The sequence below is a fragment of the Drosophila rhopaloa genome, unplaced genomic scaffold (genome assembly GCF_018152115.1).
Source record: "Drosophila rhopaloa isolate 14029-0021.01 unplaced genomic scaffold, ASM1815211v1 contig_163, whole genome shotgun sequence".
Taxonomy (NCBI): Eukaryota; Metazoa; Arthropoda; class Insecta; order Diptera; family Drosophilidae; genus Drosophila; species Drosophila rhopaloa.
In genome coordinates this window covers 5,142,680-5,169,598 of record NW_025335043.1, presented here as the reverse complement: position 1 = coordinate 5,169,598, position 26,919 = coordinate 5,142,680, and the positions used below count along the sequence as shown (strand labels likewise).

At 39.6% G+C, this 26,919-nt stretch overlaps 8 protein-coding genes across 12 annotated transcripts; 4 read left to right on the top strand and 4 right to left on the bottom strand.

Annotated features, from left to right (window-relative positions):
• The first annotated feature begins 55 nt into the window (after positions 1–55).
• On the top strand, positions 56–355 carry LOC123037389 (protein new-glue 3-like). The gene has a single exon (XM_044457717.1). It carries the CDS (start codon positions 62–64, stop codon positions 353–355), a length of 294 nt encoding a protein of 97 aa, XP_044313652.1. The 5' UTR covers positions 56–61.
• A 944-nt stretch (positions 356–1,299) lies between these two features.
• On the bottom strand, positions 1,300–1,590 carry LOC108048265 (protein new-glue 3-like). Its single transcript, XM_017128799.1, has one exon. It carries the CDS (start codon positions 1,588–1,590, stop codon positions 1,300–1,302), a length of 291 nt encoding a protein of 96 aa, XP_016984288.1.
• A 1,157-nt stretch (positions 1,591–2,747) lies between these two features.
• On the top strand, positions 2,748–3,041 carry LOC108048264 (protein new-glue 1-like). The gene has a single exon (XM_017128798.2). The coding sequence runs from the start codon at positions 2,748–2,750 to the stop codon at positions 3,039–3,041; it is 294 nt and encodes a 97-aa protein (XP_016984287.2).
• Positions 3,042–4,008: 967 nt separating this feature from the next.
• On the bottom strand, positions 4,009–4,308 carry LOC108043283 (protein new-glue 3-like). The gene has a single exon (XM_017121904.2). The coding sequence runs from the start codon at positions 4,300–4,302 to the stop codon at positions 4,009–4,011; it is 294 nt and encodes a 97-aa protein (XP_016977393.2). The 5' UTR covers positions 4,303–4,308.
• A 10,668-nt stretch (positions 4,309–14,976) lies between these two features.
• LOC108040480 lies at positions 14,977–15,291 on the bottom strand. The gene has a single exon (XM_017117960.1). The coding sequence runs from the start codon at positions 15,232–15,234 to the stop codon at positions 14,977–14,979; it is 258 nt and encodes an 85-aa protein (XP_016973449.1). The 5' UTR covers positions 15,235–15,291.
• Positions 15,292–15,877: 586 nt separating this feature from the next.
• Positions 15,878–16,366, top strand: LOC123037413. Its single transcript, XM_044457854.1, has 2 exons — positions 15,878–15,944; positions 16,006–16,366. The coding sequence occupies exons 1-2, from the start codon at positions 15,878–15,880 to the stop codon at positions 16,251–16,253; spliced, it is 315 nt and encodes a 104-aa protein (XP_044313789.1). The 3' UTR covers positions 16,254–16,366.
• LOC108040482 (zinc finger protein 384) lies at positions 16,254–21,916 on the top strand. Of its 2 annotated transcripts, none has more exons than XM_017117963.2 (4): positions 16,254–16,278; positions 18,659–19,264; positions 19,551–19,702; positions 20,146–21,916. In XM_017117963.2, exons 2-4 carry the CDS (start codon positions 18,733–18,735, stop codon positions 21,052–21,054), a joined length of 1,593 nt encoding a protein of 530 aa, XP_016973452.1. In that variant the 5' UTR covers positions 16,254–16,278; positions 18,659–18,732; the 3' UTR covers positions 21,055–21,916. The 2 variants fall into 2 exon arrangements, with proteins under 2 accessions (XP_016973452.1, XP_016973455.1); XM_017117966.2 differs by lacking the exon at positions 16,254–16,278 and adding an exon at positions 17,161–17,235.
• A 152-nt stretch (positions 21,917–22,068) lies between these two features.
• On the bottom strand, positions 22,069–26,807 carry LOC108040483 (OTU domain-containing protein 5-B). Of its 4 annotated transcripts, none has more exons than XM_017117968.2 (9): positions 26,636–26,807; positions 26,057–26,528; positions 25,910–25,977; positions 24,725–25,259; positions 24,499–24,655; positions 24,026–24,228; positions 23,422–23,972; positions 23,143–23,357; positions 22,069–22,823 (listed from the first exon to the last, which is right to left on the bottom strand). In XM_017117968.2, the coding sequence occupies exons 2-9, from the start codon at positions 26,216–26,218 to the stop codon at positions 22,729–22,731; spliced, it is 1,986 nt and encodes a 661-aa protein (XP_016973457.1). In that variant the 5' UTR covers positions 26,219–26,528; positions 26,636–26,807; the 3' UTR covers positions 22,069–22,728. The 4 variants fall into 4 exon arrangements, with proteins under 4 accessions (XP_016973457.1, XP_016973458.1, XP_016973456.1 ...); XM_017117969.2 differs by having other exon boundaries at positions 26,057–26,525; XM_017117967.2 differs by lacking the exon at positions 26,636–26,807 and having other exon boundaries at positions 26,057–26,623.
• Between the last annotated feature and the right edge of the window lie 112 nt (positions 26,808–26,919).

Here is a 26,919-nt window from a genome sequence, read left to right as displayed (position 1 = left end):
ATAGTGTGCTTCACGATCCAGAAGAGCATCAGTTGATCCTATCCAATTACCAGACATCAACATGAAGTTCTCCTGTGCCCTCCTCCTTTTGGCCACTGTGGGATGTATCCTGGTGAGCCTGTCCAGTCCGGCCAGTGGTGCCACAACAACCACAGCCACGACGGAGGCAACCACCACCACTACCACCACTGCGGCATCTGACACCACCACCACCACCACTGCGGCCACTTCCACTACCACGACCACGGAATCCTCCTCATCCAAAAAGAAGGAGCACGTGATCAAATACAAACGCAAGACCCACCGCCCCAAGAAGGTCGTGAAGATCCACCACAAGAAGAAGCGTAGTGATTAAACGCCTTTAGATCGAACGTGAACTTCATCCTGAATCCTGAATTCCAGCCTTACTTTGGTTTTTCTATTATTATTAGTGTTTTTATTGTTGTAAAAATGAAAACGAAACTACATGTTTTTGTTGTTATTAATATTTATAAATATAGCTCAAAATATTATTGAAAATAACTTGTGCAACATTTATTATTTAATAGTGAATTGGCCAAAATGACAAGCATCCTTCATTTATTTGCTTTTATTATTGTGTCGTGTAGGTAACCGAAATATTTATAGTTGTATAAACTAACTATTTTACAGATTTTATAAATATTCAAAAGGGAATCAGTTAAATAGGAGTCCTACTTGTGTGTTCATTAAAATATTTAAAATATTGCTATAAGCTGAAAACAGTTCTTTTAGGAAAATTTTTTGTTTACTTAAAATAAAATATTTATTATTTACAATTATGAAATAGCTGGCCCTAGCTATATGATATTTTGATATTTACTGCTCTTTTATGTAATATACCAAACGGCGAAGGAGACAAGGAAACTATATATATTCCTACAACATACCAAAGACCAATATAATAGCTTATATTGGTCATATATAATAGCTTATATTGGTCTTTGAACATTCCATAGCTACATACAAATTGTGATTTCAAATATCCGGTTTTCCGAGATATTTCAATGTATAAAATCGGCGGTATGAAAATTGGCGTTGAAACAACTTGACGAATCCTTATTTTACATAGTTCCTTGAGTAAACCGAGAAAAAGTAGCACAATCGGATTTCTGAATTAAATTTGTATCTACACATATTTTAGAAATTACCTAAAAGAAAGAAACCGGTGACCATTGCCTTTTAGGAAATAATTTTATTTAAAAACCATTTATAGAGAGGGATTCAGGATGTCAGATTTTGGAAGCAATTGGAACCAGTCCAGAGTTTTTCTAAAGGCGCCTAGCCACTACGCTTCTTCTTGTGGTGGATCTTCTTGACCTTCTTTGGGCGGTGGGTCTTGCGCTTGTACTTGGTCACGTGCTTCTTCTTTTTGGAAGAGGAGGATTCCGTGGTCGTGGTAGTGGAAGTGGCCGCAGTGGTAGTGGTGGTGGTGTCAGATGCCGCAGTGGTGGTAGTGGTGGTGGTTGCCTCCGTCGTGGCTGTGGTTGTGCCAGCACTGGCCGCACTGGACAGGCTCACCAGGAAACATCCCACAGTGGCCAAAAGGAGCAGGGCACAGGCGAACTTCATTTTGATGTCTGGTAATTGAATGTGATCAACTGATGCTTTTCTGGATCATGGAGCACACTATTTATACCTCTTATGGATGAAAACATCTGATAGATCTGGGCTTATCCGCATTAGCGTGGGAATCCATTATCTTAGAGCCTATTAAACAAGGCTAAACAAACAATAATTTGCAAAGAAGTATGCCTACCAGAAAACAGTTGTACAAACATAAAATATACTTTGAAGTGGTTATATTATGATATCAATAAGTACACAATTTTCCAAATATAGAAGTCATTAAAAATAGCTATAAGTAAATAAACTGTGTAATTTATTAAAATGTCGTACTTACACTTATCCTGACTTAATATGACATAATATAACAAGCTCTTTTAAAAGTAATAATAGAAATAGTAATTAACCTTTTTAGACTTTATGAGCTGTATGATATAGTAGACCGATCCTTCCCGTTCCGTCCTACAGATTACCTGCAAAAGAATGTTTAGATCGACTCGCCTGGTGAAGCTAATCAAGAATATGTATATTTTATGGGGTCGGAAATATGCCCTTCACTGCGTTGCAAACTTTAGAATTAAATAATAATACGCTCACCAACATAAAAATGGGTTAACAAATTTAAATGCAGATTATTAGAGAATATAACCAAAAGTCTTAAGAGGTAATTCATTATGAAATCGGCTTAAATTTGGTAAAGTTGGACCTTGCTGCAAATGAGTTTCTCCAAAGAAAATGCGGTTGGGCACAATATAAATAATAATGGGATTAAAAATAAAAAGTAAAAACAATAAAACCAGAACAATTTTTTAAAATTTTTATTTTTCTGTTATTACGCTTTTTTTGGGCAAATTACATTTTCATTTAAGCCGGGACTTATAATTATTACCATTACTATTACCATGATAAAATCTAAAAACTTAATAAATTTAATACTTTTATTTTGAGCCTACAGAAGTATCTTTAATGTTTGAACAACTGATTTCTGGTTTGTAAAGTTCTTTGCATATTCTTATTTGCTTGACCTGATTGCCGACGGCTTAGATAATATAGTTCTGCGCCAGGTTCCCACGTTTGCCTTGCTTAACTCTTCGAGGAGTATAAATAGTGCGAGGATTGCACCAGAAAATCATCAGTTGATCATATCCACTACAGATATCAACATGAAGTTCGCCTGTGCCCTGCTCCTTTTGGCCACTGTGGGATGTATCCTGGTGAGCCTGTCCAGTCCGGCCAGTGGTGCCACAACAACCACAGCCACGACGGAGGCAACCACCACCACTACCACCACTGCGGCATCTGACACCACCACCACTACCACTGCGGCCACTTCCACTACCACGACCACGGAATCCTCCTCTTCCAAAAAGAAGAAGCACGTGACCAAGTACAAGCGCAAGACTCACCGCCCCAAGAAGGTCAAGAAGATCCACCACAAGAAGAAGCGTAGTGGCTAGGCGCCTTTAGAAAAACTCTGGACTGGTTCCAATTGCTTCCAAAATCTGACATCCTGAATCCCTCTCTATAAATGGTTTTTAAATAAAATTATTTCCTAAAAGGCAATGGTCACCGGTTTCTTTCTTTTAGGTAATTTCTAAAATATGTGTAGATACAAATTTAATTCAGAAATCCGATTGTGCTACTTTTTCTCGGTTTACTCAAGGAACTATGTATAATAAGGATTCGTCAAGTTGTTTCAACGCCAATTTCCATACCGCCGATTTTATACATTAAAATATCTCGGAAAAACGGATATTTGAAATCACAATTTGTATGTAGCTATGGAATGTTCAAAGACCAATATAAGCTATTATATATGACCAATATAAGCTATTATATATGACCAATATAAGCTATTATATTGGTCTTTGGTATGTTGTAGGAATATATATAGTTTCCTTGTCTCCTTCGCCGTTTGGTATATTACATAAAAGAGCAGTAAATATGAAAATATCATATAGCTAGGGCCAGCTATTTCATAATTGTAAATAATAAATATTTTATTTTAAGTAAACAAAAAATTTTCCTAAAAGAACTGTTTTCAGCTTATAGCAATATTTTTAATATTTTAATGAACACACAAGTAGGACTCCTATTTAACTGATTCCTTTTTGAATATTTATAAAATCTGTAAAATAGTTAGTTTATACAACTATAAATATTTCGGTTACCTACACCACACAATAATAAAAGCAAATGAATGAAAGATGCTTGTCATTCTGGCCAACTCACTATTAAATAATAAATGTTGCACAAGTTATTTTCAATAATATTTTGAGCTATATTTATAAATATTAATAACAACAAAAACATGTAGTTTCGTTTTCATTTTTACAACAATAAAAACACTAATAATAATAGAAAAACCAAAGTAAGGCTGGAATTCAGGATTCAGGATGAAGTTCACGTTCGATCTAAAGGCGTTTAATCACTACTCTTCTTCTTGTGGTGGATCTTCACGACCTTCTTGGGGCGGTGGGTCTTGCGCTTGTATTTGATCACGTGCTCCTTCTTTTTGGATGAGGAGGATTCCGTGGTCGTGGTAGTGGAAGTGGCCGCAGTGGTAGTGGTGGTGGTGTCAGATGCCGCAGTGGTGGTAGTGGTGGTGGTTGCCTCCGTCGTGGCTGTGGTTGTTGTGGCACCACTGGCCGGACTGGACAGGCTCACCAGGATACATCCCACAGTGGCCAAAAGGAGGAGGGCACAGGAGAACTTCATGTTGATGTCTGGTAATTGGATAGGATCAACTGATGCTCTTCTGGATCGTGAAGCACACTATTTATACCTGTCAGGTGGGCTTTGGACGTGGGTGCAAACAACTGACAGATCTGGGTTAAAACACATTACCGTGAGAACCTATTATTTTACAGCCTATTAAACAAGGCTAAACAAACAATAATTTGCAAAGAAGTATGCCTACCACAAAACAGTTGTTTAAACAATAAAGATACTTTAGGGACTGTAATTTGGGTAATACGCAAAGGTATTTCCAAATGCTAAATTTACTCGAGGAAAAGAATAAATTTAAAAAGGCCTAATTGGGTGACCTTAAAAACCACAAAAATAGACTATTTCCATTAAAATTATTGTTATCTTATTTTGATCAAGTGTTATTTAATTAAAAGTGAGATATTACAAAGCAAGTTGACTTGAAATAATATCCAGGTGATGGACTTTTAAATGCAGTTGCAACTCTCCTATATTTAGCATTGTTCTCTTGCTCTACACAAAACATTACATAAGTCTCCTCTGTTATTAACATGATGCTGTGGGTAGGCATCAGCCCAAAGGAATGGACTAACGGAAAAAGGAGGTAGAGACCCGCAGAGAGAAAGAGCGAGGACGAGACATATATACGTACATAGATATGTATAGAGAGCATATCGAAAATCCAGCACAAATCTGATGAGAGTGGGTGGTTTGGTGGGTTGTTGGGTTGGTGCGGGTGGCTATGGCTCGGGGAGTGTCTGCTCTACCACTGCAACTTGGAGCTCGGAGTGCAGGACACACACCCAGGCATCCCGCCCACCCCCTAGAAAACCACCAGAGCGGTGAGGGTCCTGCCTACAGGCAGGTCCTTGCAACTGCAACAATAAACGGGGCTGAGATGCGGCAAGGCTGCCGTGCTCTGCTGGCGGCGGATTGGTTGCCGGGCTTAGCGGTGTGGCTGTGAGTCCTGTGCCCCACCACCCACGCCCACTCCCACCGTGCGCCTCGCGGCCTGCACAAGTGCAAGGATATTGTCGCCACCGCCTGCTCTTGCACTCGGAAAAAAGTTCCTAAATTATACTAAAGATATATAATAATTTCTATATCCAAATACCACCTACTTCATTCCTTTTGTTTTCATGTACTTTTTTATAATAAATGATTATTAAAGCATTTCAAAACTTTTGACGTAAATGTTATATTTTTTGTATAGCAGTTAAAAACGACTAAGGTTTTGCACAGAATAGATTTAAAACAAGAGAGAACGCTATAGTCGGGTGCCCTGACTATCAGATACCCGTTACTCAGGTAAAGGGAGTGCGAGGGAGATGGAGATAGAAACTTTGATCACGCATAACTTTTTAACGAATGGTCTGACTTGAAAAAGTTCTTCTACATTTCGATATGTATTGATAAACACAATAAAACTGCATTTTTACTTTTCCGAAATATTTAAATTTTTAAAATCGTATATAAGCGATTGTGGGCGTTAAAGGGGGCGTGGCACCTTTTTGAAACAAACTTGCGCTGCGTAGGAACTCCTAGAATCTGCATGCAAAATGCCAATCTTCTAGCTTTTATAGTTTCCGAGATCTCAGCGTTCATACGGACAGACAGACGGACAGACAGACGGACAGACGGACAGACGGACAGACAGACGGACAGACGGACATGGCTATATCGACTCGGCTAGTGACCCTGATCAAGAATATATATACTTTATAGGGTCGGAAACGCTTCCTTCTAGCTGTTACATACTTTTGCACGAATACAAAATACCCTTTTACTCTACGAGTAACGGGTATAATTATTTCATTGCCTACTCTTAGACTCCATTGTGTTTCAGTTTAAATGAATACCACTTATTAAGAATTACCCTAAAAAGTATTTAAAAATAAACTGTTCCTTAAGTAGCAACTTCTTAAACAAACACTTCTTTTTTATATTATTTCATTCTGGAAACTATATTCATTAGCATATAGTCATATATTACAAAGTAGTTAAATGAAATTAAACTCGTTTGCAACTAATTCTACTTACTTTAAAACAACTTAATAATTGAATAACCGAAAATGTAATATACGATTGTCTTGCGGATTTCTTAGGATTTCATATAAATATCTTCAACTTTGCAACTAAGGATGTGAGCTTCGCCTGTAGGTTTTGTGACTTGGAAAAAGGAATTGAGAATTGCTGTGATTTCGTATATTATTTTTCTCAGTGACCTGCTGTTCCTCTTGCTGATCCCCTTTTCGGTTTCTGTGCCTGCATCGTTGCAGCATCGCTGTTGCTGTTGTGTCTCGTTTTCGCCGGATGGATGGGTGAATGGGTATGGTTGTGGATGGGTGGATGCTGGCGGGTTTGGTGGGTGGATGCTGCTGGTTTGGTTTGCTGCCTGCCGTGTGCCACTTTGGCCATGTTCGTGGCCGTGGCCGTGGCCTCGACTCATGCGCTCGTTCTCGTTTCCCAGCAGCCTCACAACTCACAGCTCAACTCCAGCCAAGGCCAAGCCAGCAGAGGACGACGTCGCCGGCGATAATGTGGCACAATGACATTGCCATTGAACTAGGTCGAGGACGTGTTCCCTTTTGGCCACCGCCACCGCTTGTTTGGTTAATGTCTGCCTCCGTCTTCGTGGCCTGTTTCTCGTGGGTGGTGGTGGATGAGGTTGTGGCACCACCAGAACCCAAACCACTGGCCTCCTATCTTGCGGCGAAATGCGGATTGTGGTTGAGGCAAGTGGGTAACGATGCAGATGTTGCTCTGACTTTTTACTGCATGGCGTCACAGGTTAATAGTTAACTAGCAAATTTACTCCTGCAAGTCTTCGTAATTAAACAAACCCATAAAATTATAGACTAAATAAAGCAATTAAATTCACAAAATAGCTCAGACAGACACCTTTAAATAATTATATCTGTATAGCTATGATATTTTTCAAAGATAATTACGTACTAATTCTTGGTTACTTGCGCCCAATTATTATTGTTGTTGCTTGACAATATTCATAAGGAAAAATTTTTAAAATTAAACTATTCATTTTTAAAGAAAAATATCTTTATTGCTCAATATTGCTTTAAGTCAATATACATTATATACTTAAAATTTGGAAAAAGTATAATTTTTTCGAACTTTGAAAGGAAAATCTGTTTGTGTTTTCCTAACGAGAATTTAATTAAAAAATTCGTTATTTTATTTAAGTATTGCCTTTTGATAAGCAAGTAAGTAAAACATTAAAAACTAAACTTTCTTTAAATAAAAACAAACAAATCCACCAATGTTAATTGTGTTTAGCCAATCAATTCTAATATTATCGTGGGTGGAGAATAAACTTCAGCATTGAGTAATGATACTTAATTAAAAATTCTGTGATGCTATCTAAGAAGCGTGGCCCGAGTAAATGATTTCTTAATCAGTTTTTGATTCCTTTGAGAAACTCAATTCAGCATCTTATTCGTGCAGAAAGATTCTGGACTTAATGACATTAGACGCAATGTCCGAATATTGCCGGAGATTAATGGAATTTTGCCAAAAATAAGCCCACAAAGACGGCTGGCAATCAATTAAAATGCATAGACTGCAGTTGGCCTAATGAAAGCTTTTTCTTCGATGTCCAGACAGTTTCATCTGCTATCTGCTATCCGTTTCAGGGAATTGGAAGTGTTTGGAGTTCGAGTGGTGGTAGAGCCATTATGGATGTGTCTGCGCTTTGTCTAAGTTCTTGTTTTTGGGCCGACGCGTCGGTTTGGGGACGAGTTTTATTTATTTTAATTTAAATGAAATTTATTTTATGCACATACGAACGCACACAGATGCTGTTTTTTTGACCGGCTAGTCAAAAGCTAAGGGTTGATTTTGTACATTTATATATGCACATGGATTATGCACCCACACACGTTCGTACCAAACGGTTGAATTTATGTGTAAAAAGAGTGGACCTTTAGGTGACGAAATTAGAAAAAAATAACTAACAGTTTCCTAGAAATTACGAAAGTGCAATGACGATTTTACATAAATTACGTATACGACATAAATGCCCACCACAAGATGTTTAATTAAATCGAATAGTATTGCAAAATTTTTTTTAACCTGTCTTCGTGCTTAAACATGTGGAATATTGTACTGCTTAAAAATAAGAAATAAATGTTTAATACAATTGTCCAACACTGCGTATGAGTAATATAACCTTTAGATAGAGCCCTTATATAAATCGAAGAAAAATAATTAAGAGACAGCTTAAAATTTGATATGCAATTCAGGTTCACCCAAGTCCGCATATTCCATATAGAAAATGCAACTAAAATGTTTCACATGCAGTTTGTTTTTGCTGTTTTATGGCCAGTGTCTGGTCTGCCACACTGGCTCCTACCACACACACACACACATACCCACCCCCTTGACCGCCCACCGCCCCCTCAACCACCCACTTGCCACTGTGGCAGACGGGAGATTGCAGTTGCAGTTGTTGCAACAACATTTGTTGTTGCTGCCCGCCTGCAGTCTGGCAAAATTTTTGCCATTTGATTGCATTTTGTTGGGCGGCGTTTTTGTGTAGAGCAGAGTTTGTTGCACTTCACCATGAAGTTAGGTGATGCAAGCGCACAGACACACACACACAGGCAAAACGATGCAGAAAAACACACTCACACATGCACCCAAATAACATAGGCCTTAGGATACTACAAAACTTCTACATATGCATTTGCCTAGACATACAAACCGACGCATTTGTGTGGGGCTGTGAGTTTATGTAAAAGTATTTTTTTTATTATATAAATCTCTATACATATTTTATAATATGTATACATAAAATTCATTTTTTAGTTTGATTTTGCTTGCTGTCGTCTGCTAAAAATAATAACAAAATGGCCGGTCTGTCAGTACAGTTGTGTGCAAAACGTCTCCTAGTGCAATTTCCTGAGTGTGGCATGCATTGCATACTTTCGGGCCTTGCACAAGTAACACACTTTTGGGGCTCAAGCAATGTAGACTGTTACCGAAAAGGGAAGTCCATATACCCAGAGGAATATCACAGCCACAGGGAGCACCAAGAACCCCAAGTGCATCAGACCATTCCACAAACTTAGCACTACAGTCAAACTTCTGTAACTCACACTTTAAACTGACACTTTTTAAATATTTTTAAATATATTTTATAAGAAAGCATTCAAGATTGGATAAAGGTATTGTATTCACGATTAAATTATATTTGAAATTTAATAATTATTAGAAAACTTAGATATCTAGAGAACCACGAATCTAAAAATTCCAATAAAGAAAGTTCTCTTTGTAGTTTGAGATATAGTTTTAAATTCCATGTTTTATGGATATAAAAAGATTTTAAATCCTTAAAGAAATGTAACAGGTTCTTGAATTTAAAAAAAAACGTAAATGAGTTTTATAAAAAAATAACAATATGAAAGATATTTAAAAGTTAAGAAGTGACATTTCATAATAGATACCTAGTTTATCATCATTCGTGCTTAATTTAGTTCCAATTTTGTTAGTTCATTCAAATTTGAAAGTACTCAAATAATTTGAACTGTGGCCAACCTACAAGCCATCCATCTGTGCAGCACCGAAATTTGTGGGTGCTTTTTTACGCGTGGCACACACAGTCGCCCAACAGCGGGGCATGCAGCAAGTGGCAAAGGACCACCGGGCGTATGAGTTCTCCTCAGAAGGCCTCCTCCTGCCACTCGACCAACTGCCAACTCCCCACATTCGGCCGACTGCCGACTGGTTTGTTTAGAATTTTAGATTTTAGCGCGTTTTAGAATTTTATGAATGAATTTTTGGCGCTCGGCAGAGCTCCGCCTGCTGGAAAACACTCCCTTTTCCCACGCCCATTTCAAATAGCCAGACCCATCCAATGCGTTTGGCTCGATTCACTTTTAGTTTTTGGTTAGTTTTCGGTTCCCCATTTGTTTTGGGGGCTGTCGGTGTGACCTTGCCGGGGTGTTCCGGTGTTGTTTAGATTTAGTTTCCATTGGACTGCACTTTAGATGGTCCCTTTTTGCAGTTGGCACAAATCTGTGCATATACACGTGTGGGGCCCTTAGAAAAAAAATTTGACCTGTGTCATTTTTTCTTCCATAAAGGTGTTGATTTTATAGCAGTTGTAGGAGTTTTGCAAAAGAATGAAAGCAGTCACAATGACTAAAATAGTTAGGCAATGAAAAGGATTTCTCATTAAATTAATGATATCAAGACAGTGGGTGAAAGAAAATTAAATTAATTACGGGAAGACATTAATGATGTCATTCCTTACTCATTCTTATCCTTATTCATAGAGTTGGAAATTACAATTGAAATCCGCAAATACTACAACCAAAAACTAGTTATTTATTTTAAATATTGTCCCCACTTTTAAAAGTCAAGTTCCTATTTTGCGAGAGTTCATAAACTATAAGCTTGCAAAAAACTAATTTGCTAAAAACTACGGATATGACGTTGCAGAATATACATTTGTGTTCTCTTAAAAATCTGAAAAAGTATTCTTATCTTTGTCTTTTTCATGCAGTTATACCGCAATATGTAAATATGACCATAAGGAAAGGTTGAGATGCATACCCCACAAGTTTCTTAAGAAAAATAAATCAATTTTTGAATTTAATTGCTTGTATATATGTACATATTTTCTGAATTGCATGTATATGTGTGCATATAAATCCTCCTAAAATGCAACATAACTCATACCCATCAACAGCTCGAATCAAACAAAATGATTTGTAGACCGCCCTTTAAGCTAAACAAAGAGTGTTTATTATGCACATCTATGTAAATCATATAAATACATAAGAGCACTTATATAAATTCTTATATACTGACAGTACTTTAATAGGTTTTGTTAGATTTGATGCAAGCAAAAATGCCTATTAAAATGCGTTTGAAAAAAACTGTTGCATACCTGACGGCGCGCGCTCAAATTAACTAACGGGACATTGAAAATTGCAACAAGAGAGATGAGCGAGAGAGTGACGAACGCGAGAGAGCACAGCATCCTAGTGCAAGAGACGGAAACCCGAACCACTACGAAGTTTTACGAAGTGCAATGTGTAGTGACGAAGGACGGGTAGCAAGAGGGACTCGGCACTAAATGTAAGGAAGTAATGGGTGAGGGGAACGTGGAGAGAGAGCATGCGGTACTAAGCCGGCGAGAGAACAAACACAAAAGCGAAAGCGAGGAGCCGGCATAGGTGCTCCTGTATGTGAGCTCGAGAGAAAGAAGGAGTGATATTCATGTGTGTGTGTGTGTCCGCACATATATCCGTATAGATGTGTGTGCGTGTGTCGCTTTGTCGGCAATTTAAAGAGTAAATAATTGTCTGCCGCCGGCAAACATTTGGCCAAACTGCTAGTCCACAGACTGTGCCACTGTATTGGTATTTGCTACATTCGGCATATGTATTGGTGCCGAGTATCGGCTCTTCGTCACCAAACTCTACACAATTTTAGGCGCCGGACGAACGCACTTTCAATCAGTTAACTTTATAACGTCAGTGCCGACACTACGTCATCCGGTCGAATCGTTTCGAGTCGAATCGAATCTGGCGTTACGCCCCCAACACAGCACACAAATTTTGCACTTGTTTTCGTTGCCGCGCGGCGATTTTTGTCGCGTTTTTACTTTCACGCGACCAATTCACTGAACGTCAACAATTCCCGTGAAAACGTGTCTGCTTAGTGTTCTGCAACCTGTATTAAGCATGGTTTTATCGTGCTTTTCCCCAAAGAGCAGACAAATGTGAATAAAAGGCTGAGCATTTGAAAACCTGTGAGTACTAAGCACTTTTGGGTACATGTACATGCAAATCACTCAAGGGAACTTAATCGAGCAATTAATCCCTTTGTGAGGCGCATAAAAGTATGCTACACTTGCTTTAATTCCCGACGTTTGTTTGCATTTAAATATTTGTGGCTATTTTTGATCAGTGTCAACCATTTGGTAATATAAATGATTTATTTTATTATATACGATTGTACTAAATATTATGGAGAATAATGTTTGATTTAAATTAAAGTACATTTTTAAATTTTGTTATCAATTCAAAGCTATTTACACAAATAAGATTTCTAAAAAATAATTATTTTAAATGTGTTCAATTTTTCTATAGAAATATGTCAGCTCCAGAATGCATATTTGTGATTTAATACATTTTTTTGTAAGCTTAAAATGTAACTCGTCAATTAAAAACAAATTGTATGTTTTTAACATAACGCTTAAATCTTTTCCAATTTAAAAAGAAGGATATCCGTTAAAAATCTTCGAGAGTTTGCGAGATAATGCTATAATCTTATTAATCATAGGATTAGTCTTCAAGCCTTTAAGCATTCTAAAAAAATGCTTTTATTTGCAAAATATAGAATGCTAAATTATTGTATAATAAATATTAAAAAAATCAAGAATAATGTCAAGATAAAATATAGAAAACTAAAAGTGTTTCTTACATTCCTAAATGGGTATTTACCATAAATGTACTTCTTAAATCAGACAACACACTTTCAGCAGAATGCCGGCCACTTAATTCGCACACAATCGGGCAATAAATCAGCATTTAATGTGCCTGCATCGAAATGCGGACTCAGCGGACATAACGTCATCGACATCATGTGACCGCGTTTCCGAATTTCCCCGAAACTTGTGTACGTGCGTTGTGTGTCGGTCCCGAAATACAAAATACGGAATACAGAATGCACAGACGACGGGTCATGGCCACGGCCACGGCCACGGCCACGAATATGCCATTTCGGCGACTCCGGCTGCGGATGAGGCTCCGGCAGCAAACTCCGGCTCTGCCGTGCGTCGCAGTTTCACTTTCACGGCGCACACACAGCTGCGGAGATCCGTGGGAGTAATGGGCGTTGCGGGCGCGACTTGCACTCAGCCTCACAGTTCGTCTTGCCCAAATCGGCGGGAGCACGGCCACGGATACGGACACGGACACGGTTGCGGCCCACCAACCCAAAACCATTCGTGCTAGTGACATTGTCGACCCGGTCGCACAGTGGGCACAAATTCATTTTTATTGGCTGCAGAGCAACTACTTATTTAGTTCTGAACTCGAATTTTGTATGCTAAATTTAATTATCGCAAAAAATGTGTGTGTAACAATATCTATAAATTGATAAAAGAAACACATCCAGAATCTACCAAAAAAAAACAATATTCATAAAAAACTTAATGCTAATGCTTAATGCTAATTCGAATATTTTGTTAATCATCACCAACAGTCTAGTCGATTTTATTAAGTATACGCACTGGGCAGCCGCCACAAAGTAGGCAATGCTTTTTAAGAACCGAACAAATTATTATTATTTAAAGATTTATTTTATCTACTTATTTTACACTTTTTTATTACTTTTAATTTTTAGTTTAAAATTAATACAACCGTGAAATGCAATTTCAAAAAAATGCCTCTACAATTGTAACTAGACTTCAGTGCCGTTGTCTGCCACTTGTAACACATTTTGCATTTGGCAAGGACTTGGGACGTGCCTGATTGAAGAAGGCTGAATCTGTTGTGATGGCAGTGGAGGGCGGAACGGAAATGGGAATGAGATTGTTGACGGGTTGACGTTGACCGGCAGAATACGACAGAATGCGCCGACTTCCTGCATTCTCGTTTCTGCCAGCACCCCGCTGCCATAACAACCACGACGACGATGACGATGGTGATGCAATGCCAGAAAGCCGCCGAAGTGCCGACGCACACACAGCACACCATCACTATATTACACCCTCACATGCGCATGGCAGAGTTGCACTTGCCGAACACCTCCACATCCATCTCCCTTTGAAACCCCATGAAACACCATGATCCCCCACACCCACCATACCCACCCCCAACCACCTCTTTCCGCCGACACTCTCACTCTCCGGTTCAGGAGTGTGTGAGTCCTCGGTGTTTACTCGCCGCCGCCGATTGCAGCACTGCCAAGTACACTGCCAAAAATCACTTTAATATCACTGATACATTCTGGTTTACAAGAGACAGCCTTTTTTTTTTTAATTATTTATTTGCGCCGGAATCGTTCAATGCCATTTGAACATAACCGTACGTATGAGGACATATATACATATATAGTATATATTATACTATTTAAACTAAATACAATTTATTACAATTATTTACAAAACTTACAAAATTTTTTTTGGATTACTGGATGACCCGGGAAGCGAGGTCACTGGGGTGAAATCTCTTCAGCCTTCGAAGAGGTTGCGGACAAGAGCCAAAATAAACTATATGTATTTTATGAAATCCGAGGGGATTTCGAAAGATTAAGATAAAATAACAATAATGAATTAATTTAAACTAGATGTGTTTTAAAAATAGTAAGTAAGTAAGTATTGTAAAATTTAATTTTTGTTCAAACATTTTTAATGTGGTAAAGTATTTTTTAGAATCTGAAGAAATAGTACTTATTCCTTAAAAAACCGTGATTGCATTAAATCTATAAAATTGAGTTCTCATATACTAAATATCCTTACATTTTTTTTGTAGAGATGGAAAAATTAACTTAGGCTTGAGTATTAGTTCTAAGCCCACATTTAACTTTCAAAGTTAAAAACACTGTAGTCTAAACTTGATTAAAATTATGGGAAACCATTTCGAAAACATATTGTACCAATTTGAACTTGAGACCCACTTATATTTTGGCTCCGTGTAGGATTGAGTGCAGTTACCTCTGCTCCTGGAGATGGGAGTGGGTGGGGATTGGGTGTCTGGGGAAGCTGGCCTTCTGATGTGGTAGGCCGTTTGCCGGGAGCAACGCTACGTCATCGCCATCGCCATCGTCATCGCCACCGTGCCGGAATTCGTGTGCGTGGCCTGATTTCGTCGATTGGCCTTGTGCGGGTTTCAGTGTCAGGAGCGCAGCATCTTTGTTTTGGTTGCAATGGTTGTTGTTGCTGCCGTTGCTGCTCGACTTGGCCTGCATATATGCAAATCAAGCACACACACGAAGTGCAGTCCTCGGAATGGGCTGTCCTGTATGCGGGAGCAGACCCCTTTTGTCTGGAGGATTGTAAAGTGGGCATTTTGTGCACCCCTCATGTGTTAGATGGGCAAGTAAACAGATTTCAAAACTAGGTTGTAAGGGCTTCAAGATGAGGCGCTTTAATTTTTTTTACTTTCAGCTACATTGTGATGTATTTATTGATTTAAGGATAAATAATATTAATAATAATGGAGCACAGAGTTGTCCGTTTAAATGAAATTTATTCAGCCTGTTTAATATTGCGTATACGCAATGTTAGACAAAATTCCGTTTAAATATATTAAATGTATACCCTATGCACTTTTTACATATTATTATTGATAGAAAAAATTCAAAAGATAATTTTATAAAATAATGCTCAGTATTTTAATGTGCACCAACTAGACGTATACGTAATATATCTAGCAAATACTATTTTATTTTTCCAAAAATTGAATTGAAAATATTTAACATTCAGTTTGGACAGGTTTTAAACGAATAAAACGTAATTTAGTATGTTTCAGACAGCTCCTAATTGCATTAGTAACGGTATTAATATACATTATGCCAGACAGTTACATTTAATGATCTGTTTAGTGCCGCGATGAATATTAACTTGTTAGCACTGTGTGTTTTACTTGTTGGAGCAGTTTTAGGACGAAAACAGTTAGGTGACTTCCTAAATCCCTCACAAAATAAAGTAAACAGCTTAGCTAACTTAGATATCCTCAGATAATCATTACCAAGTTGTGGGCGTAGACTGTAAGGAAAATGAGGCAGTCAGCTGCCTGATGATTGAATGTCCGACTGGCAAATTTTGCCCGGCAGAGAACTTTTGCTACAACCCCAAATGCGTTTGCCGCAAAGGATTTCGGCGTGTTGGTGGTGTCTGTGTGCCAAAACACAATTCTCTGCATCTGAACAAAGCCACGCTGGAGTCGGCTCTGCTGGAAATTCCCTACCATGAGTTTCTCTTTTGAGAGTTCCGATTGACTTATTTAATGGGTAAATTAAAAGTTTTGATTTTTAATTGAAAATGGATGGAATAACAGAAATAACTTAAACTAAAATAAAAACTTTTATATTCCTTAAAGCTAGTTTAAAATTACTTATTTATTTTATCTTATTATTCATACTCCGAATTTTAAATGCTATGTTAAGTTTTAACTTTAAGTTAAATTTATTTTTCACAATATGTGATTCTTTATATCATGTTAGAGTTTATCTGACTCATAACTTCTATCTGGATTCAATGTTCTGGCTAAAATTTGTTGATGGAAGTTGCGAAACCAACATAAAAAGGTTTTTTCTTATCTTTTTAAGGTTTGACAGTCCTAATTACTAGTTAACTCCTAGGACACTGTATTTAAAAAAAATGAACATCACATTGAGAAAACGAAATTGTATCTTCGAACAATTTGATTTCACGTGATTTTTCTCTGAAAGATAACAAACTCAAACCTTAACATGAAATTGAGAAATCGGCCGAACATGAATAGAAAACCGTTTATTTTCTAAACGATATTTTGATAAAGTCTGACAGAGATATTGATAAGCTTTTATCTGTGTAAGTCAAGGCAAAAATATGTTTTGCCAATCGCTTTTCAGAACGGATAATAAAGTGTGTTTTTTATTCATCCTCCTCGAGAGAGCGTCAATTGTTGGCTCTCGCTGTTTAAACTCGCTTCGTTCTCTCCCGCACACAAGCGTAGTTAGACCAACTAATGGCAAATGGTGAGGAGGGGGGGAGGGGGTCTATTTTGGCCATGCCGGCTGCAAAAAGCCAAAAGCCGAGAGCCGAGGCATTGTGTCTCGTGGCGGAGAGAAAAGTCGGAGTGGCATATCGATGGGTCGGCATAGTCAGTAGTGAAGCTACGCCACACGCCGCCAGGTGGCACCGATTGTGGATGCGGCGGGTGTTATTCGCATGTGCATGTGCATGTGCACCTCAGACAGTGAACGGTACGAAAGGCCGCCGAGAAACACCCCGTGAAACCCCCGAAATCCCCACCGGAATCCCACACAATACATACTTTTTTTGGTTTTTTTTCCCCGTACTTTTCGCCGCGGAGGAGGTGACCTCCAGAATGGGCTGGCAATGCAATTGGCTGCACTTTTCCTTTGTGAACCCGCCTTGCGTTTTATTGTGTCACGGGTTCGCGCGCAGATGGGAAAAATAAACGACCATCGTGGTTTCCCCAAGTGAAAGTCTGTTTATCTGCCGGCGAAATTGAAAACTACATATTCTATTGACGCGACGAGAAAAATGAAATATGTGTGCACAATTAGAAGCGAAACTAATTTGCGTGCTTAGTGAAAATCGATATGGCGCAGTTGACTTTGACTTTTGGCACTTGGCGAGTCGGTTTAGAATGTCTCACACGGCGTATACGTTATATTTTCGTGTAAATTTACTTCTTTGCTTGTCTTAAATTCAATTTGTGATTGGTGAAAAATCCACGAACTGGGGGTTTAGGTCAGCCCTAACCTTATCTTAATGTACCGACACACTAAACGCCATATAGAGTGGGTCGTCATCGCAGAAACATGTCCCCCCTAAAAAATTTACCCCTCGATATTTATTGCTCCTACCTCTCTGCCTCCCTCTTTCTTTCTCTCTCGCTCTCGTTCTGGCACAGCGCGCAGGATTCGCGCTCTTTTTTATCGTCACCTTCACAATTGCAAAGTGGGCGGTGGGTGGCTGTTTAGACAAATGCGCGTGACTGTGTGTGTGTGTGTCCTGCGATTCGGCAAGTCAGCTAAAATAACAACAACTGCAGCGATGTTTTCACTTTCCATTCGAAAGTTTTTAGTTGGTCTATTTTGGGGGAATCCTCGGAATTTTGATTTTATTTATGGTTTTTTGGTGGCTAAACACAGATCTGGAAAATATATACCTTGATGGTGTTTTTCTTTGATGTATCTTTTGCACTAACTTGATCTTATTTGTTTTTTGTAAACGAGTCCAGTTTTTTATCCAATTATTCCAATAAATGAGCATTTTTAAAAAGCATTTAAAAATTTAGTTGTTATACCTTGGCAAATAAAGTTCATTAATTAAAAGCTATGAAAGATGCTGGAAAATAACAAATACAGCTTTGTAATTAGTTACTGATATCCATTTAAGTAGGACAAGAAGGATTCAATTTCTTTCAGAATAGGTTAATAATTTTCTTGTGCCAAAGACCAATAATTACCACATTATTGCTAAGTTTTTTAGGTAAACAATTCTGTCTTGGGTACAAACAAAAATTGTTATATTTAAAACTATTTAAGCATCAAACACACCTATTAAGCAATCTTTTATTAAAGTGCCTACCACTGAAACTTTGATCCCAATCAAACTTCTTCCTAACTTCTTTCTTTAAATAATCTTTAATTTCAGAAGCCTGACTTTCAACGCACAAGATCCCATAAAATCTCCCAGGATTCCCCGTCTATCCGAGAATCGAACGCACAATGAACTTTAATCCGTTTGGCAACACCTTCCCCGGCAATATTCCCGGTCTGCCGCAATTCACGACGAGCACGGCGCCCCTGGTTTCCACGGTTACTGCCGCCGTGACGGACGTGACAGTGACTCCCTCCAACAATCCGCAACAGCAACAGCAGCAGGATGCCGCCGGCAGCAGCAATCGCTACCAGCAGCAACAGGTAGCGCATTTTGGCCAGGCCAATATGACGGCTGGCCAAGGAACCAGTGGCAATAACAAGTTTCGTGGCGGCCAGGAGGATGCCCTCCAGGGTGACAAGTACAATGGACATTTGGTGGCATCCTCCCAGCAGCAGCAGCAACAGCAACAACAACAGCAGCAGCAGACGCAATATGCGACTGTTGCATATGCAAGTGCAACAGCAACGAGTGCTGCAGCGGATGCCCTGCAGGCGGGAACTTCCGGCCAGCAGCAACAGCAGCAGATGCAGCAGCAACAGGTCACCGCCCCACAGGAACTCACCCAAGATCTGTGCAACGCCATCCTGCAGCAACAAGGTGAGCGGTCAATAAGTCAATATCCTACTTTCGAAATAAAAGGGATGTCACAAAAATTGCTTTAACCAACGGCGCAGCTTTGCTTTAAGTCAATAATTTGATTTTATAAAGTAACCCAAATTCTTAAACCTAAACAAACCAAAACTTAGTAAGGGCACTAAGAAACTACCTCAAAATCAAATATATTTATCAGAAGTATAAAAATTCTAATTATAATCTACAAAAATTGATTTTTTATTGTAGTTCAAGTAGTATAATTCTGGTTAATATATTCAATTGTTTGCAGTACTCCAGAATACCTCGTGGCAAACTCTGACGCCGGGCACCACTGTCGCCGACTACCTCTCGCATCTTCCAGCCAACACGTTGCCCCTTTCGCTGCACCACTTCCTCAAGTATTCGGCGGAGACTATCAAGAAGGAGAACCAGCAGAATGTGGTAAGTGACTATAAGGATTTGTGACAAAAATGAATGTTCTGCAGTTTAGAATTAGGAATAACGTTTTGTAATAGGATTGCCAAACAAGAAGCAATCAAACCACATCCAAACCAAAGACCCTACAAAGTGCATATTCTTGAGCAAAACAACGCATAAATATTTGTAAAAAATGGGAAAAAAACATGTTCATTTTTTAAACTTTATGAAAAAATGGAATATATTTTTTATAACTTTTTTTGTTGCCATTTTTGAAATTTTGAAAGCAAATCGATTTTCTTTTGTATTGTAATCGCAAATCTTTCAAACGTTTTTCTGTTCTTTCGCGAAGAGGGAACAACTTGTGTCTTAGGTTAATTTGAGTAACATTTTTTGACTTTTCAAAGAATGAAAATATAAAACAAAAAAATTTTAACCAAACATTAAACGATAACATTTGCCACTAGGTACTGCAGGTGCAGACGGGACCAGCCATCGGGATCAACACCCTGGGCACGACAACCATTAGTATACCTCAGCAGGAGCAGCTGACGCTGCAGGCGCCGCAGCAGACGACGCTGCAGGTGCAGACGCAGGCGGCGGTCACGGCGACGGTGACGTCGGTGACGGCGACAACGACCGGCGGAACTGGCGGCACTTCCGGGAAGAAAAAGAAGCGCAAAAAGCGGAGCAAGGACAGGAAACCGAAGCTGCGACCTGGAGAGATTCGCCTGGGAACAGCGCTCGACGGCAGTCCACTGTACATGTGCCCCGAATGCCATGTGGCGTATCCGGAACCGGAACTACTGGAGGTCCACCTGGTGGGTCACAACCTGGAGAAGAGGTACGTCTGCGATATCTGCCAGGCGTCGCTGAAACGCAAGGATCACCTCACCCGCCACAAACAGTCGCACAACCCTGAGAGGCCCTACATCTGCACCGTTTGCCTGAAAGCCTTCAAGCGAAAGGAGCAGCTGAGCCTGCATTTTGTGATCCACTCCGGGGAGAAGCGCCACCAGTGCGGCGAGTGTGGCAAGGGCTTCTACCGCAAGGATCACCTGCGCAAACACACCCGCTCCCACATCGCACGTCGGGTCAAGGCCGAGCTGAATAGCCATGTGCGACGCGAGAATGGCACCAGCATGCTGCAGCCCGTGGTCACGGAGGCAACAACGGCGGCCCTGCAACATGCCAACCAACTGGCCACCGCGCAGCAACAGTTGCAACAGCAACAACAGCAACAACAGCAGCAGCAGCAGCAACAACAGCAACAGCAGCAACATCACATAGTGATCACCCAGCAGCAACAGGCACCGCAGCAACAGCAGCAGCAACAGACTTCGCAGCAGCAGCAACAGCAGCAAATGATAAATTAGCCAAATGATTTTTGTAAAGTCAGTTAAAGCAAAATTCAATTTAGTATCATCCAAGTCCTCTGAAGGCTTGGTTGCTCAAAAAATAACTCTTTCGGTCCACACAATTTAATTGACTCTCACAAATCGGATACTACAAACAGGAGGATGTTAGCTAATGTCTTCAAGGATTTCCCCATGGGAATTCTCAACGTTGTACAATTTTAATCGTAAGTCCACGATGAAAAGGGGACCGTCCGCAAGGCACAATTTCTGGGATAACATTAGCTTCATTTTGATACAATCCTTTGATGGTTTATTTCAACTCATTAATTTTCAATTTTGTAACAGGTATTTTTAACTAAGTTATACAAGTGGGTTAATTTAACTCATATTGAATATTTTAAACAAAGCTAAATAAGTCAAATTTAAATTGATTTTTGAAATAGATCTCAAATATTCACATTTTCTAAAAACACTTTATAAAATGCCCCTATTCAAAACAGAGTTTGTATTATGATTTCTATTTTGTAAATTTTTGATTAGCTTTCCATAGATAAATATTATCCCAAAATGGTCGGTCCCAGGCCTTTGTCCGCCCTAACATTCCATACTCTAATTTAAGACAAATGTGCAAAGGAATAATAATTTTATACGCAATGTATTTTAGTGAAATGTATTTTTCTACAATTAGAATCAATGTTGTATGGTATGTATGTCTGTCCATATGTACATACACCTGTACGATTACATGAATACTGTTCACTGGCAGCGAACTATATATTTATATACTATGTAAACAAATGCAATTTAGATTTACACTTACTTGTAGGAACGAATCTAAAATTGTGAATGTACGTATAACATTTTGCTACACCGATAAATCAACCACAAACCCTTGTAAATATGCAGTAAAATATATAATTTGATCTAAACCGAAGTAAAACAATTTTATTCTTAAAAACAAATCATTTTTAATACAATTTCAGATGATAAAAAAAATCCCAAAACAATATCCATATATATACATTAACAAAATATATTTTTTGGGGTTATTTATTTGCTTTATTTAAAGTACTCATAAATTACGATTATTATGCACCATTTATTGTAGTCAATTAAATAATTAATCATTAGCGTTATCCGTATTATTATCTGTATATGTATGTGTTAGTTTTATATCGTTTATTTATGTACGAGCAGGTTTGATTTACCGTCCATTGCGTGCGTACTCTACTAGGCTTAACGTTATGATGTATTACAAAATAGGCATTAATTTTATGGGGAAAGGAACGTGACATGGAGGGGTATTCATTTATGGTAGAAAAGCGGACATGACAGCTTATCAAAATTTGTGCTTTATACACATTTAAATCAGTAAATTCTGTGATGAATCTTTCATGGATTTATAATTCGGGTTTTAATGATTATACAACGAGGCCTTATTAAAAATATATATGTTTATAATATTTATAAGGATAGATTTATGTGAGAGTGTAAATGTGTAAAAGCGGAGTGCACCGATTACTCCCTGCAAAATGTGCAAAGTTCGTTTCACGCCCACTTATCAACATTCAAGATCGTAGATAATTTCTGCGTATTGTTTTTTTTTTTTGGTAAGTTTTGTGTTTCGTTTTCGTTGCGAAAAGAACTGCTAAATCACTGTACAAAGAACGAAGCGTGTCTATAGGCCAACACCTACGGTCCGCAGAGAAACTTTCGTTTTTGGTCTTCCATGTAATCGCGTGTGGACATCTGGATCGCCTGCTGCAGCATCTCGCTTTCGTTAACTCCTGCCGATGGTAAAAAGGGATAATTGTTTAGATCCACATACATTAGAATAAATAGAGGAGTTAATAATCCAGCAACAAACAATTTGTTAGGCCCCTAAAACGATTCAATCAAGCATTTTAAAAGGCAAGATCTCTTTTAAATATCGTTTAAATTATTTTAAATTTAAAACTATATTATTTATTATAATTTAGAGCACACAACTTATATTATTATCAAAACATAACAATTTAGAAAATATACATTTTAAGTTGTAATTGTTAATTAGTATTGCTTTTGGTTGATTTTTCTCTTCTTAATCACTGTTTTTTTAAAACTCACCCTCATTGGCGTAGGATGCCTCGAGCAACTCCTGGTAGAAGCTGGAGTAACTCTGCTCCCTGGGCGACTTGGCGTCTCCGCTCTTCTGTGGCGAGTGGGAGGACTGCTTCGAGGTGCACGGTCGCTGCTCAGCCTCCGGCGTGTCAGCGCGAGGCACAGATGGAACAGAATCGCGCTTGGGACTCTTTCTCAGCGGAGCTTCCGAAACCTCGGCGCTGCAAGGTAGGAAGGAACGTAAAACCTCAGTAAGCTGGCTTACAAGTCAAGGCGAACACCAACCTCTTGCCGGCCAGCGGCGCCTCGCGAGTCTCGTGGCGTCGCTTCTTTCTGAGGGCAGTAGTGCGACGGTGTGACTTGGATCCCTTGGCGGAACGCTGGCCTGAAGAAGCAGTGCTGGGCGATGAATTCCCACCGTAATGTCCCACCGAGCTGGTGCTACTCATATCTGTGGCATCGCTTTCGTAGCCAGCCAGCTCGCTGACCTCTGGCGGCAGCTTGTGGCTAAACTGACTAAGTGTTTTAGGCGACAGGGAAAACGCGGGGGCTGTGGCATCAGCACCACTGGCGCTGGTCAAAGTCACGGCCGTATTGCCGCTGCTGCCGGTACCCCCACACATAGAGTACTTTGAGGGCGAGGCATCCGAATCAGTAAGCGCCTCCGCAGAGGTAACCGTTGAGGATGTGGCCGATCCAGCGGCCGTATTAGTGCTGCGAGAGCGTTGCATATTCTCGCGGCACCACTGCAGGTATGACTCGCGAGCGATTTGCTCCTCGATGGCTTCGTTAGTAGCCTCCCAGTCTGTTGTCTTTAGCTTATCCTCGAACATGGTCTGCAATTTGCGAGGGTCAGTAAAATGATTTTAAAGACTATTGCCGTACACACCTGTTCGATCTCCAACTGCTCGCTGAGACGCACTGCCTCTTTGGTTTGGATCTCGGGCTTGTATCCAGCCAAGCCCAGGCCGACACCAACGGTGGCGTTGTAGGGATCTAAGATTGCATTGTAGTGTGAGCCGCGCTGATAGGACAGGCGCAGTGGGGGATATCCTGCCTGCGACTGTTCAGAATTAAATATATTGATAGGATCTGGAACAGAAAATATGTATAATTAAGATCAAAGTATATATTTGGCACACGGAAATCAATCAAATCTATTACATTTTTTTTATCCGTACTTTAATTTTGTCTATGAATAAAATAAATAATAATAAAAATAAATAATTTGTTTGTGATTACATTTTAAAATGAAATCGTTGCAAAAATGAAGCGTACTGCAATAACTACAAAATTATTTTTCTCCTAAATATTTGGCATATTCCCTGCATTTTTCTAAAAAAAAAAAAAAAGACCACTTACTTGACTGGTAGCAGTATACTTCGACGGTGCGGCTGTAGATCTCGGATATGGCCTGGATCTCGATGTGGTTTCCATGAGCATCACGAGCTCGTTTACGCTGTATGTAGCTGTTGATGTCCTCAGTGACGAACTGACCGAAATACTCGCGGTTCTCGTTCTGTGGAAGAAACAACATTTGTTAGGATGGAGTTCAATAATATAAAGACGCTCCAATAATATATATTACAATGTAGTCCATCGTGTGTTGACGGATCACGTCGTGCATCTCCTCGTCGCCGTATATCTGCAGCGAAATGGAGCGAAAGAGACAGGCGCCATCCTCCTCGACAGGCTTCAGTTCGTAGCCGCGCTGTTCCATGCACTTGGCGAACTCCACATCCCGTCGCTGCCATTCCTCCACCGGAATCAATCGCTCCTTGGGCTGAAGATGCTCATCGCCGCTGTTATAGCCGGAGAAGGTCTCCTCCACTGTTTTCAGCAGATTGGCGGCTGCTGCGGCCGGGGACATCTGGACCTGAGCTTTGGGTACTGTGGCGCAGCCTAGCCCCAAATGTTCGGGTGAATTCCTGCCCACCGCCGAAGGACTACTGCTGCCCGATGTGGAGGTCAATGGTGGACTATTGCACTTGCTGCCAGATACACCGGGAGCTCCACTGCCCGCCACCACCGCCGGATGGTTTAGTTTCTCACGCTCCAGGCGATCGCGCTTATAGTGATGGGCATGCGTGTCGTGGTGGTCGCGTCGCTTGGAACGGGTACTGCTTGAAAATGGAAAATCATCAACATTAAATTCCAAATCAAATGTTTACGAATTTTGGATTTTTACAAACTGAACGCCAACTACTGATTCTCTTACATGTCAAAGAATGTTTGACTTGAAAATTTGAAACCCAAAATGGGTATCATTTTGGTTAGTTAATAATCAGAAAAAATTACTTAATAAATATGTAAATGGCGCAATTTTTTTATAAAAGCCGAGTTATATCGCAAAAGTTCTTAATTTTGTCATATTACATATTGTTGATTTATATTATTAAGGAACATTTTATTTGTATCAAATATACCAATTTGAACAAATATGGTCTATTGAATGTTTATCTTGAACCCTTTAAAATCATAGTGTAACTGTATAAGGCTAAAAAACTGTTGGCATTAAAACCGACCTTTGTAGCCATTAAAAGTAATTTGAAGAAAAAGGAAATTGCACTTTTCAGGAAGAAATTATAAAATACTTTGGTCACGCTTATATGTTAAATTCTCTAAACCTTAATAAATTTTCGTGTAGTACAACTTAGGGACCAGGAATGTTACCACGGTTCGGGGGAATCCCCCTTCTTGATGCCCTCAGGCAAGAAACCCAATTAAATGCAGCTGCTACAGGGCGTGGAGCCCCACCCGGGCCATCACTCACCTCTTGTGGGGACTGCAGCGATGGGTGCGTGCCAGTTCGTCGTAGACCTCGCCACGCCTCTGGGGACTCTACAAAAAAAAAGGGCGGAAAGGAGGAGCAAATTAATAGGTACATTCAGATGGGGATTTAGAACTATGACCCACTCACCTGCCCATGTCCATCGATGACTACGTTGCGATGGTTGTGGGTGTGGGTCTGGCTGACCACCGACTGCTCCACCACCACAACCTGAGCCTCCGTGTTATCGGGATCCACATTGCCAGTCACACGTTTCGCACTTGGTGGTGCGCTTACTGGCTTAATTGTCATGGTGGTGCTTCGCTATATTTGTGGCTCTGACTGTCCTGGCTTCTTTGTTGTAAGTAATTGATGGATTCCAAACTTTCTGGTGGTGAAACGTCGCCTTCTATTTTATTCGCTTTTCACACAACCCAAATAATCTGTGTTCTTTGTCCGAGATGTGTCGTCGCAGAAAATGCGACCCAGTGGTTCCTTTCACCCACTAAATAAACTGAAGTTTCTCTTTTATCTGGATAGAGAAAATTGTGTGGCTTTGTCGAACGCTGCCTGTGTTCTTTACTATTCCGATCCAAATTCTGACAACGAATCACAAAAACTGCTGGGATTTACAAAAAATAAAAAAAATGACATTTCCAGATTTTTATCTGTTTGTGCTTGTGTATGGGCAAGTGTGCGTGTGTGTGTGCAGTGTTTGCTATTGCTCACAATTATCGGTTTGGCCCAATAGCCGCGAATAACGTTGTCTCCGGAAGTATCTGTAATGATTATACGATTTGGTTTATCAGTTTTTATCAACTATTTCGGGGGTTTTATATTGTTGATAATCCTGTAATTCGATTTTTTTTATTTTGTGCACGTTGTGCAGTGTGACCGCGGCTTTTTGCGATAAATTACTTCCTCATGCGGTATTTAATATAGCAAATATACCATTTAGCACCGAATATGGAAAAAATACCTGTTAGGCGCGAAGTTTTCAAAATCATCACAAT

What these genes read in the sequence shown, in the direction of transcription:
- LOC123037389 (XM_044457717.1), top strand. Translation starts at nt 62, where the DNA reads ATGAAGTTCTCCTGTGCCCTCCTCCTTTTGGCCACTGTGGGATGTATC.
- LOC108048265 (XM_017128799.1), bottom strand. Translation starts at nt 1,590, where the DNA reads ATGAAGTTCGCCTGTGCCCTGCTCCTTTTGGCCACTGTGGGATGTTTC.
- LOC108048264 (XM_017128798.2), top strand. Translation starts at nt 2,748, where the DNA reads ATGAAGTTCGCCTGTGCCCTGCTCCTTTTGGCCACTGTGGGATGTATC.
- LOC108043283 (XM_017121904.2), bottom strand. Translation starts at nt 4,302, where the DNA reads ATGAAGTTCTCCTGTGCCCTCCTCCTTTTGGCCACTGTGGGATGTATC.
- LOC108040480 (XM_017117960.1), bottom strand. Translation starts at nt 15,234, where the DNA reads ATGCAGGCCAAGTCGAGCAGCAACGGCAGCAACAACAACCATTGCAAC.
- LOC123037413 (XM_044457854.1), top strand. Translation starts at nt 15,878, where the DNA reads ATGAATATTAACTTGTTAGCACTGTGTGTTTTACTTGTTGGAGCAGTT. An exon ending in TTTAGGACGAAAACAGTTAG is followed by an intron (nt 15,945 to 16,005) that starts GTGACTTCCTAA and finishes AGATATCCTCAG; the next exon opens with ATAATCATTACCAAGTTGTG.
- LOC108040482 (XM_017117963.2), top strand. Translation starts at nt 18,733, where the DNA reads ATGAACTTTAATCCGTTTGGCAACACCTTCCCCGGCAATATTCCCGGT. An exon ending in CGCCATCCTGCAGCAACAAG is followed by an intron (nt 19,265 to 19,550) that starts GTGAGCGGTCAA and finishes AATTGTTTGCAG; the next exon opens with TACTCCAGAATACCTCGTGG. An exon ending in AGGAGAACCAGCAGAATGTG is followed by an intron (nt 19,703 to 20,145) that starts GTAAGTGACTAT and finishes ATTTGCCACTAG; the next exon opens with GTACTGCAGGTGCAGACGGG.
- LOC108040483 (XM_017117968.2), bottom strand. Translation starts at nt 26,218, where the DNA reads ATGACAATTAAGCCAGTAAGCGCACCACCAAGTGCGAAACGTGTGACT. An exon ending in TCATCGATGGACATGGGCAG is followed by an intron (nt 25,978 to 26,056) that starts GTGAGTGGGTCA and finishes TTTTTTTTGTAG; the next exon opens with AGTCCCCAGAGGCGTGGCGA. An exon ending in CGCTGCAGTCCCCACAAGAG is followed by an intron (nt 25,260 to 25,909) that starts GTGAGTGATGGC and finishes TCCATTTTCAAG; the next exon opens with CAGTACCCGTTCCAAGCGAC.